Here is a 12,878-nt window from a genome sequence, read left to right on the forward strand (position 1 = left end):
AGTATATAAGTTCATATCCAGCCTCAGATGCTTAATAATTGCCTAGCTGAGTGACTTGGACAAGTCACTTTACCCCCATTGCCTTAAATAAATAAAAAAAAATTTTAAAAAGAAAGAAAGATGAGAAAATAGGTCAAGAATGACTATCCCAAAAAATAAATTAATGAAATGAAGCTGGGAGGGTAAGTCCCTAAGGGTTTCTCAGTGATTAAGGCATGTAAGAAAGAAAAGAAGTAAAAGGAGTAGACAACTACATCAAATCCTCTTGAGTAGCCTGATACTGCTGTATTTTTTCCTATGTGTGTTTTATCTTGTACTTATCTTTGTTATACTTTATTTGTGAGTTTCTAGACTTTATAGGTACATCTTCACTAATTTTTTAAATTACATTTTCATCTTTCATATTAATGTCATTTTAAGATGGAACTTTTTCTTTGTGGGGGAAGGTTAGTCAAAAAACATTAATTAAGGGGGTGGCTAGGTGGCACAGTGGATAGAATGCCAGCCCTGGATTCAGGAATACCTGAATTCAAATCCAGCATCAGACACTTAATAACTACCTAGCTGTGTGGCCTTGGGCAAGCCACTTAACCCTCTTTGCCTTGCAAAAACCTAAAAAAAAACCACACACACATTAATTAAGGACTTGCTATGTGCCAAAAATTCCTGAGTATTGAAAATACAAAAGAAAAGCAAAACAGCACAGTCCTTGCCCTCAAGGTCTAACATGGAAGACAATATGCAGACAACTATGATGTCATGATCTTCTAATGAAGGACAAACCTCAGTCATCATCAGTATTATATGTTAACCCTTTCTGTGATTTCATTGGTATAAGACACTCCTTCTACCCTCTGCCAATGCCCTGAACTTTGGCTCTGTTACATATTCTTAGAAAGTCGCACAATGAATTGAGGACTTAAGTGATTTGCCAAGGACAACACAGTCATTATGGATCAGAAGCAAAACTTGAACCCAGATCTTACTTGACTCTAAGATCTGTTCTGAATCTACTACCTCTCATATATGGTTCTATTACTCAACTATTATTTTTTAATTCTTTCCCACATTTCAGTCAATTATGATCTATGAAATAATATTGCAAATGTTCATTTTTAATGTGTTTTAGATTTTTATTCTTGATCCAAATGACAAAGAAGAGTTAACTCAAAATGCAGAGGAAAATGAGGCAGAAACAGAAACTGATGTTCAATCTCCAAAGCGCCATCAACGTAAGTGGTCTCAACCAAATTAAGAAGATAATTAATAGATAGATATGCCTGAAACAAATAGAACCTTTTCTTGCCTCTATTAAATATAACATTTATATCATTGTTGTTCTTTTTTATTATTTTTCTTATTTTATAGGATGCAAGAATTAGGATACGCATAGTAAGAAATAGAATAGAGTATACAGTAGAAGCAGTGTTACATAGTAAATAGTATGTTGAGTTTGGAATAGGAAGAATTTAAGTTCAAATTGCATATGTTACATTTATTAGCTTCTATTCTTCAATAGAGTCCTTCTGATCAATATATTTGTATTCCTAATCTATTATGCTCTCTTTTGTTCTTTTGAGGGATTTTCCATGTTTTTCTATTCTTATTATTTTTGCTATGTATAAATTCAATATTTCTACTAACTTCTTCATGCAAAATTCTGATTTCTTACTTGAATCATGCAGAAACCCTATCACTCATTTTCTGCTACTACCCACTTATTTATAGAGGATTTACCTTCCATACTGAACCACAGCACTGTCAGCCTCTTGTCTTGGGGAAATTTATTTTTTGCTAATCCTGTTCCTTTCCCCAAGTAGCTTCTCATAAGCAAGACTGGCTTTAGCTGAATCCATTCTTTTAGAACTGGAGCTGCGACTGACTCACTACCCTCATTCACCTCCATTCTTTAGTTCTCTTACTAGACTGAGTCAGTTCCTGCTATTTTTTTGTGGAAATGGGGGAGAGTGAGTGATTGTTCCTGGCTATACATCCCTGGAATGCCCTCTAGTTGACTCAAGTCGATGTGAAATCAGATTTCTCCCCTTATTACAACAGGATGTTGGAGAAAAATGGGAGACAGATATTGGCAGAGATCATTCAGTAGAAAAGAAATCTGAGTGGATCCCAGAGTACAAGTCAGAGTACATTCTGCAAGTTGTATTAACAGTCCATCTATCTCTGATGCCAAATTCCTCTTTGGGGTTTGGGAATGTTTATGAGAGTGTTAAGTTCTGCAGAAAATATCTAAATTTCCATCTTCCTGGTTCAATGAACTATAAAATCTCATATTAATTATGTCATCCTAAGCAAACACTTAAATTTTATGTACTTAGAAAACTCTCTAGTATTTATTTGAAATATAAATGGATTGTGATCTGGGAGCTCACCATGAAGATAAAATCATACATCCTTCATATATTTGAGTAGAATTATTTAGATTTTATGTAGTAAAGATGTTTCATTCTAACTTGGCTTCTTAAATGGAATACAAATGAATCAAAAGAATGCCAGACCTTAACAAGTTGAAAAAGTTTCAATTATGAGCCCTATAAAAAGACCATGTTTCTCTTAAGATAGGGTCATGAAATTTTGCACACATCAATGCAAAAACACTATCTAAAGGTACTGAAATTGTTATCATGTGAGGAATTAGCCACATGGACAGAATCACAGAATCCTGAAATATTAGAATACATTTACATTATTTTTCTAGTACTTGGATACTTGCATGGATTCATGATTTTGTCAGTCACTCCACCAGAGGACCACAGCCTATATATATATACCTTCATGTTCAGTATGACTCATATCATGTCTTTTCATCATTCAAAGATCATAAGAACATAGACTTAAAGTTGAACTTGGCCTGGGAGAACCAGCCCTTCTCCAACCTCAATTTTAAAAATGAGGAAAATGAGCTCTAGGGATATTTTGACTTGCCCAAGGTTACATACATAGTAATAAAGCTCAGATTCGGGCTAAGGTACTGTGATTCCAATTTCAGTGCTCTTTTTACTGTATATTGTCTTACAGCCTCCATTGAGGATATATGCCTTCTTCTGGGTTTTTGATAATTTATTGAAATCAGTATAGTCCTCAGTCTGTTCCCTGAAAATTTGTACTTCCTGACCCACATCACCTATATGATCTTTGAAGAACTTAGCATTAAATATCTGACAAATGTACTGACAAGAGTGTAATTAAGATAAGCCAGAAACTTCCAAGACCATGAGAATCATACCAAAACTGTACAGAACCTGACCCTAACACAAAATCCCAATCTAGATGTTAAGACTGAAATGAGTAAACAAAAAAATAATAATAAAGAACTATTTGATTCCAAGTATGTGAAAGACAACTCAGAAGAAGAAAGTAACTCTAAAATACCTACAAGCAAATCCTCAAAAAAAATTTGACCACAAGATAAATTAAAATCACTAGGAGAAAAAATGCTAGATGATTTTTAAAGAATTTATAAAATTATTACAAATGAAATGAGACCAATAGAAGAAAATTAGAAAAGAATTGAGAATGGAAGAGGGAAGACTTGAAAAAAATTAAAACTGGGGCAGCTAGGTGGCACAGTGGATAGAGCATCAGCCCTGTAGTCAGGAGTACCTGAGTTCAAATCCAGCTTCAGACACTTAATAATTACCTAGCTGTGTGGCCTTGGGCAAGCCACTTAACTCCATTTGCCTTGCAAAAAAAAACTAAAAGAAAACAATTAAAACCTTAGCACAGGATTCCCTGTGGCAGAGCCAAAATGGCAACACAAAACTAGGAAGCTCCCAGAGCTTTTCCCAAAGCAACTTTAAAGGAAGTCTCTAAACAGATCCTAAATCAGCAGTACCCATAAAAAAAGAGGGGAAACAAATTCACAATTCAAGGTCTCATGGAGAAACTTCATAAAGGTCTGTCTCACAGGGGTAAAAGGGGTATATAGGCCAACATAGGTGGGAGAACTGGGAAGCCAATGAGACACAGCACAGCTTGGATCAGTAAACCAGTAGTGCAGCAGGCCAGCAGTGAGGATCCAAACCCTAGCTCAGAAGACAAAATTCAAGTTCCAGAATACTGGTGCAACAGGTAGTAGATATGGCTACCCTAATGCAGGGAACAAAATACTAGTACCTGAAGCACAAAAGACATAGGTAAACCAAGATACAGACTCCAAGCCCCAGCAAAAAAAAATTGAGACTGTGCCCTCTTTGCCCCAGGAGCAGAGCTCAACTCTCAAAATGAAAAAAAATTACATAAAAAGCATAAATCATGAAAAGCTACTATTCTGACAGATGATAAAAACATCATCTCAGAAAAGGAAAGCAGCAAAATGTTTACATGTTAAACCTCAAAGAGTTTTTGAATTGAACTCAAATCCAAAAAGACCTCTTGGAAGAGCTCAAAAAGCAGTTTAAAAACCAAAGAAGAGAGGAAGAAGAAAAATGGAGAAAAAGAATTAGAGTCATTCAGGAGACTTGTGAAAAGTTGACTGAAAACAACATAAAGTAAAATTGACCAAATGGAAAAAGAAATCAACTTCAAAAGTAAAAATAAACAAATAGAAAAGGAAAATAATTCATCAAAAAGTAAAATTGATCAATGGAAAATAAATGAATTCATCAAAAAGTAAAATTGACCAAATGAAAAAGAGAAACAACTCATCTGAAAGTAAAATTAACCAACTAGAAAAGAAAACACAAAAGTTAACTGAAGAAAATAAAACCCTCAAAATTAGAATTGGACAAATGAAAACTAATGACTCCATGAGATGGCCAGGATTCCATTAAACAAAAACAAACAGCTGAAAAAATAGAAGGAAAATGTAAAACCCTTAATAAAGACAATTGACTTGGAAAATAGATTGAGGAAAGATAATTTATGAATTATTGGCCTATCTTAAAGTCACATTCTGAAAAAAAACTTGGACAATATAATGCAGGAAATTATCAAAGAAAACTAACCTAATATCCTATAATAAGAAGATAAAATAAATAGTACTTGAAAGACTCTATCAATTGTCTCTGGAAAGGAATTCCAAAATAAAAACTCCAAGAAATATTGTAGTCAAATTTCAGATTTCTCAGCTAAAGGAGAAAATACTATAAGCCTCCAAAAAAAAAAGCAAATAAATGGAATCCACAGTCAGGATTACCTACTACTTATCATTAAAGGATCAACTGTCTTGCAAACTTTAGCATATTCATTTAGGGGAAAAGATGAATTTTCAACAAAATATAGGACTTTCAAACTGACCTGATAAAAACAACAAAATTGAATAGAAATCTGAAGTTCAAATTGTATTTCTCTAAGGACAGTTGAAAGGAACATAATTAGACAGAGGATGTGGCTATAAATTGATCATGATATGGTAATTTGCTTTAGCTCATGATAGTTATATTTTTATTGGGACAATTAGAGGGAGATACTAGAGAGTGTAGGAATAAATTGATTATGATGTGATGATGATTATAATTTTTGAGAATTGTACTTCTATCAAGACAGTTGAAAGTAGTACACTTTAACTAAGGATGTGGATACAAGACAGATTTAAACAATTTAGAAATGAAAAAAAGATCAACTGGGAGAAGAAAGTGGAGGCTTTAGAGGATAGTTAACACCACATGAAGAAGCACAAAGGACCAAAGGGAAAGTAGGGAGAATGTAAACACTAAATAAATCTTGCTCTTAATCAATTTGGCTGAAAGAGAGGATGACAATACATTCCCAATTGGGTTTAGAAATGTATCATACCCTACAGCGAAATCGGGGCGGGGGGGGGGGGGGGGGACAGGAAGGAGAAAGGATAGGGTGAGGCAGGCAATAATCAAAAAAGCAAAATATTTTTGAGGAGGGATAAGGGAAAATAGAAAAAGAGTATAAATAGGGGAAAGATAGAATGGAAAGAAAGAAAAAGTTTTTGCTTAAATAAAACCAATGCAACCAAGATTAGAAGGAATGCAGAAGACTGGAAAACAAGGGGCAGCTAGGTGGCACAGTGGATAAAGCACCAGCCCTGCAGTCAGGAGGACCTGAGTTCAAATCTTGCCTCAGACATTAAATAATTACCTAGCTGTGTGATCTTGGGCAAATCACTTAACCCAATTGCCTTGCCAAAAAGAAAAAGAAAAGAAAACTGGGAAACAATTTGCATAACTAGTGTTGTGAATAACGGACTCATTTCTAAAATATATAGAGATCTAAGTTGAATTTATAAGAATACAAGTCATTCCCCAATTGATAAATGCTAAAAGGATTTGAGCAGACAGTTTTTGGATGAAAAAACTAAAGCTATCCACAGTCACATAAAAAATGCTCCAAATCATTAGTGATCAGAGAAATGCAAATTAAAAAAACTCTAAGGTATCACCACACATCTATCATATTGGCTAAAAAGTTAAAAAAGAAAATGAACAATGTTGAAGAAAATGTGGAAAAACTGAACTAAGACACTAATGCATTGTTGATGGAGTTGTGAATTGTGAACCAACCATTCTGGAGAGCAATTTAGAAATCTGCTGAAAAGGCATACTCTTTGCAAACTCTTTGATCTAGCAATACCACTATTAGGTCTATGTTCCAAAGAGATCATTAAAAAGGGGGAAAGGCCCATATGTACAAAAATATTTAAAGCAATTCTTTTGTAGTGGTAAAGAATTGGAAATTGAGGGAATGTCCATCAATTGGGGAATGACTGAACAAGCCATGTTATATGAATGCTATGGAATACTATTATTCTGTAAGAAATAAGAGGAGCCAGACTTTAGAAAAACCTGGAAAGACTTGAATGAATTGATGCTGAGTGAAGTAAGTAGAACCTGGAGAATATCATGTACATTAATAGCAATAATGTGAGAGGATCAACTATTATGGACACAGCTTCTCTCAGAAGTTCAGTGATCAAGGACAACCCTGAGAGACTTGTTATGGAAAATGTAATTCACACCCTGAGAAAAAATTATGGATTCTGAATGCAGAACAAAGCATACCATGTTCACTTTTTAAAACTTCTTTTATGTCGTTTCTCTTGTGATTTTTTCTCCTTAGTTCTAATTCTTTTTTTTCTACATTTCTAATATGTTGAACACAATTATACATATACAACCTATATTAGATTGCTGCCATGGGGAGGGTAAGAAAAGGAAGAGTGATAGAAAATATGAATTCAAAAGCTTATAAAAAGATGAATGTTGAAAACTTTGTATGTAATTGGGAAAAAGTAAATAAAAAGGGTGGAAAAAAAACTTTAGCACAAGAGGTGCAAAATTATATCTATTAAAAAAACTGCTATAAATTCAAATTAACCAATTAGAAGTTCATGACTTCATGAGAAATCAAAAAATATTAAAGGAAATTTTTAAAGGAAGTAGAAAAAAAGTAATGCATTGTAAATGAAGAACAACAGACAGAAAACATATAAAAGGAGAAAAATTCTAAAATCACTGGATTGCCTAAAAGTCATACCAGAAAAGGGATTTAAATATCATATTTAAAGAAATCCTCAAAAAAACTGCCCAAATATATTATAGCAAGAAAACAATCCCCCAATTTATGGGAATTGCTTTGATTTCCAATTCTTTTCCATAACAAAAACAAAAATTATGTATATATAATGATTTGTACAACTAAATTCTTTTCCCTTTTGTGAATGTCTTTAGGCGATAGACTTGATGGTATTGTTGGATCAAGAAGCATGTCTGCACATAGCTATGTCTGGACATAGCTTTTTAGATTGCACATCTTTGATGAGTAGTCTTCCCCTGCTGTGCAATTTTTTTTCATATTACCTGTTGAATGGAAAGTATGTGCATTTTATTCATGCCAGTATTTAATATAAATTACCAGAGGCCTGGTCTTAAGCCGAACTGAAAAAAAAAGAAATCAGATAAGAGGAAAACCAGAAAGAGATTAGTATCATAAAAACACAAGGAGGAGGGAATGTCAAGAAAGAGGGAGTTGTCAGGTGTCAGAGCCTGCAGAAGGCAAAAAGAATGAGAACTGAGAAAATCCATCAGATTTGACCATTAAGAGCTCTAAGGTAATTTTTGAAAAAAAGATAATTTCAATTGAGTAGTATTGGATGTCCCATCATAAATGAATGGAGCATTAGAAAGTGGAAATAATAAGTATACCTAACTTTTTATTTCAGCTAGAAAAGAGAAAGTCTAGTAGCTTTAATCAAAAATATTTTAGAGAATTGCAGCTCATGGGCAGGTCCCAGAGAAAGAGCATGGAGATAGGGAGAAACTAAAACTTAGAAAGGTGAAGAATGATAGCAGGGGCAAACTGCTGGAGAAGAGAGGGCCAAGGACACAAGTAAACAGATTGACCTTAATGAGAAGAGCAGTTTGCCTCTTCATTAGAGATTCAAGCAAATGGAAAGACTTGAGAATGGTGTCAATGGTAATTGAGATGTAGAATAGGAAAAATGAGGGAGTTCATGGTGAATGACCTTTTTATCTGTTAAAATATAAACTGTGTAAAATAAAAAAGAAAGAAGAGGAAGTAATGAGGAAAATTAAAAAGAGAAGAAATTATTTAGAACAGTCAATTTGGGTAGTACCATAGAAACTCAATCAGGGAAGAGCAAAATGATTCTGAGATAAGTTTAAATTACTTTCCAAAATTATTTTTCTAAACTTATAAATATATACTAGGCTATCAGCTTTTACCAGGATTAGAAAATAAATTTCCTTACTAATATTAACATAAATTATAGTATATAATAAAAATAAGATTGACATTTATAAGTTATATTTAGAGAAAATAAAACATGCTGCAAACCATAAAATAAACACTTTTTTTTAATTTTGCAGTTATGACAATTACAGATTGGCAGTGGATAGTATTTGATGGCCCAGTTGACCCCATATGGATAGAAAACCTAAACACTGTGCTAGATGACAGCAAAACCTTGTGCCTTGCTAGCAGTGAGAGAATCATTTTAACTGATAGCATAAGGATGATTTTTGAAGTGGATAATCTCTCTCAAGCCAGTCCTGCTACTATCACTCGATGTGCAATGGTCTATGTGGTAGGATTCCAGGAATAATTTTCCTATTAAGTTAACCTGTAAAAAAGTAAGCTTCCTTTCAGATATATTTTAAAAGTCTGGTTTAGTTTCTTTTATACCTAGGAAGGAGCCGCTGGTACTACTGAAATTGTACATTCATAGTCTTAGTAGGGTGATGGTTTTTGATTTTTGTTTTTTTCATCATTCATTGCTAGAAGTATAATCTGTTTATAATTTGTTTATAAATCATTATAAAAATGATTGTATTATTGTCTATGGGGAAATACTGGATGTCAGTATCACTCATGGTTAAAACATTTGTTTTGCCTACTGTGTACCAGATCCTGTGCTAAGAATGGAGTACAAAAGGAAAAGACAAATAATATGCCCGTAAAAAGGCTCACATTCTATCAAGAAAGGCAACAAGTCAGTAACTAGGCATGTGGAAGCTAGATCCAGAGTAGATGGAAAGTAATCAGAGAAGGGATGATCTATACAGCTGGTGGGGAGGTGAGGAGGTGGGGAGGAGCAGAAAAGTCTACAAAAAGTGGGACTTGAACTAAGTAAGTAAGAAGTTGAGGTGATTTAATTAGAAGATCACATTTCAGTTATCAACAGGAGACTAGTGAAAGACTACACTGAATCATGGGTAGTCTTGTCACTAGTGGCAGACTATATCCATATGCAAGACAGTTGACTTAATATAGAGGAATACCATAGAAACTCAATTGGGGGCAAATTGGGGAGCTTTGGAAAGAAGTCTGTGATCAAAGAACATGGTTTCTGTGTGTGAAGCTAATTGCTGTGCATTGTATTTGAGACCTTGACTTTTGTCAACAAAGTTAAATGAATAGAGTAGCTCAATTAGCTGAAAAATAGAAATGACCCTCCCATAGACAAAATCAGTGGTTTTCTGTATTATTATTATTATTATTATTATTATTATTATTATTATTATTATTATTATTTGCAGGTAACTAATAAATCTCTCCATTTCCCATCTCCCCATTCTCCTTCACTCAAAAAAAAAACCTGAATTCCACAATTAGATCCAAGAATCATTTTATTTTCTACTTTTGATCCATGCTAAAATGTAAATTCTCCTTGGAGAAATAATATTTAAGTTGTTATTAGTCATTTGAATATTGGTACAGTACAACATATCTTCAGTGTCAGTGACCAGTGCCAGTAACAAGCTGAGAGCACATTTGGATAGGAGGGAGGAAGAAGAGAATATGAAGTCACTGGACTTCAGTGGATGGACAAGTTAGTGAAAGGACTCTCTGAAGGGGAAAATGGCAAGTAAAAGTTGCCACCACATGGTGAGGGAAAAACTAGTTCTGTTTCCTTCACAGTTTTTCCCAGAGTTGATCTTGGGAAGGAATGAACAGTAGTAGAGCCTAGAAGCTTCCTTAACCAGGTTGTTGATTGGTGTTGACAAACTGAGACATAGTTGAAGTAGTAAGGATCATTGGAAGAAGAGGATACTGTGAACCATGCAATCTGGGATAATCTGCCTGTTCTAGCTTCGCAGTCGGTCAGTCATAGCCACATCCTAATGTAACTCCAGGAATACATTCTCCCAGACCATTTCTATTAATAGAAATAAATTAAGGGAGGGAAGAAAAAAAGTTGAGGGAGAAAAGCACCATCTAAACTCCTTTTGAAAATGTAAAGTGATCACAAAAGACATTTTCTTAATTTTCTTAGATAATTGGAGGCACTCCTATATGAAGAATCTGTATTTTCATGGTAAATTTTCATTTGCTCATAATATATTATGAACAATATATATCTAGACTCTCATCTCATTTTATTTTTAATTTCTAGGATCCTGCTGACTTAGGATGGGACCCATATGTTAAGACATGGCTTAGAAAAGTTTCATCACTTCTTCCACAAAGAGGCATAGAAAATCTTGATCAAATGTTTACCAAAAGTGTAGAAGAAGGTCTACATTTTTTAAGGAAGAATAATAGTATGCAGCCATTTTCTGTACATGAAATATCAATTTTAAGAAATCTCTGCAGGATTCTTGATGCTTTTTTTGATTTCATGGAAAGCCATGGAGCTTTTGGTAAATGTAAGTGTAATAATTTTTCCAAATAATTTTACTTGGGTCAATTAATTTTCTTGAGTGCCTGTTGGGTAAAACTGAAAGAAAATTTACCCCTCTCTCTACAAAGAGTGTGCATTCTGGTTGGGAGTTGGGAGTTGGAAGTTATTCTGGTTTGTGAGTTATTTATAAGTTACATGTCAATAGGGGAAATAGAAAAAATTAAAAATTAAATTCATGAGAACCGAGAGGATTCATGAAAGATAAAGTTTAAAAATGATCAGGTGAGTTGATTAGAGAAGAAAGTTTAAACTATATTTTGGAGTTGAATATAGACAAAAATAAAGGAGAGAATGGAGAAAAATATTAAAGGAAGAAGAAATGGTATGTGTAAAGCATAAAATCAGAAATTGAAAAAATCTTATACAGGAGAACAAAAGATTTGCCCAACTTAATTAAGAAACTCTCTTGGAGAATATTCAGAGACAAAATTGAAGAGATTTGTTTGGTTTCACAGGATTGTAATTGTCTGAATATGGATGTGAACTCAAGTCTTCCTGATTCCAGGCCTAGAACTTTTAATAGTATATCTAACTGGGGAGAATGGGGGAGAGGGAAGGAAGGGGAAGAAGAAATAATGTTATTTGCCCAAATAGCAATATAATTTCTGAACTTCTGAAAATTTTTGATTACTCTTTAAACAAAATCAGACAATCTGATGCATCATTGATGAGATTTCTCTTCTATCTTTCCATTAAACTTTATCCTAGTTCTATTCCTTTTCTCTGTCATCACTCCCAGAAAATAGTGTACTATAAAAATGTATCTGGAAACTGTTCTTAACCTCTCCATAGAATTTTTTCACAATTCTAGAAATATCATGTCTTGATAAGAACTATAAGTATTGTTCTCACCCATGATTGAAAAAGAATTCCCTTCTACTGGGGCACAAGTCCAGTAGATCCTGTTCCTAGCCCTTAGTGAGTGGTTCAGAAATCTAAGAGGTGGTATAGAAGGAAAATTCCCTGTCACTGAACCATGGAATTCAACCCCTTAGCCCTTGTTCTCCTCAGTGAAGACTGGAAGTTCTATGAAGGAGTGTGAACAAGGGTCCTAGTACCATCTCTGAGAGACCATGAGCAACCCACCCCTAAAGCTGATAACTACAGGGTAGAAGAATTGGTCTCTGGTTATCAGCCTCATGCAGTTAGGAGACTGACAATAATTTAGGAATTTGAGTGGGGTTTTTAATAGGGATCTTCAGACAGTCTCCACCCAGCTATGATGTTCTGATCTTGGGCATCTCTGGTGGGTGAGGGGGGCTTCTCCCCATATTCTGTCCTTGAAGATTACAGGCAATCATAGTCTTATGTCAAAAAGAAACAAGTTAGGGGGATGGTCTCTTAACAGAGAAAATTAAAGCATGTGAGGACAATTTGGGAAGCACAGTAAACTAGCTAATAAGTTTCCATGGCAAATTAAAAATAGGTCATAATATGACTTTATAAGACAGAGTTACACAATGGACCCAGGTCACAAAATGAAGTTTAAGAAACATCAGAGGAGACAGAACAATGTATATTTCCATTACATATGACTTTCTTTTCTGCTTTATTCTCCATGGGTAGTCCACCTCCTTCCAATTATCCAAATTCAAAGGAAAATGGTGGTAGTGGTAGGAAATAGGGTTATCTATTCCTCTCTTCACAAAGGCATTTTTCAATGATCTCACCAAAATCATCTTTTGGCTTGTTAAACTGTGATAATCATGTTTTATCATCTATTTTATCAGTAATTATACTCACTTTT

At 34.1% G+C, this 12,878-nt stretch overlaps 1 protein-coding gene across 1 annotated transcript in view; it reads left to right on the forward strand.

Annotated features, from left to right (window-relative positions):
• The window catches only part of DNAH14 (dynein axonemal heavy chain 14), a 577,586-nt gene that overhangs the window by 347,152 nt on the left and 217,556 nt on the right, over nt 1–12,878 (forward strand). The window contains 3 exon segments of the mRNA XM_074220908.1: nt 1,130–1,232; nt 8,817–9,034; nt 10,844–11,096. Coding sequence (XP_074077009.1) covers nt 1,130–1,232; nt 8,817–9,034; nt 10,844–11,096 — 574 coding nt within the window.

This window comes from Macrotis lagotis, chromosome 2 (genome assembly GCF_037893015.1).
Source record: "Macrotis lagotis isolate mMagLag1 chromosome 2, bilby.v1.9.chrom.fasta, whole genome shotgun sequence".
NCBI classification, from domain to species: domain Eukaryota; kingdom Metazoa; phylum Chordata; class Mammalia; order Peramelemorphia; family Peramelidae; genus Macrotis; species Macrotis lagotis.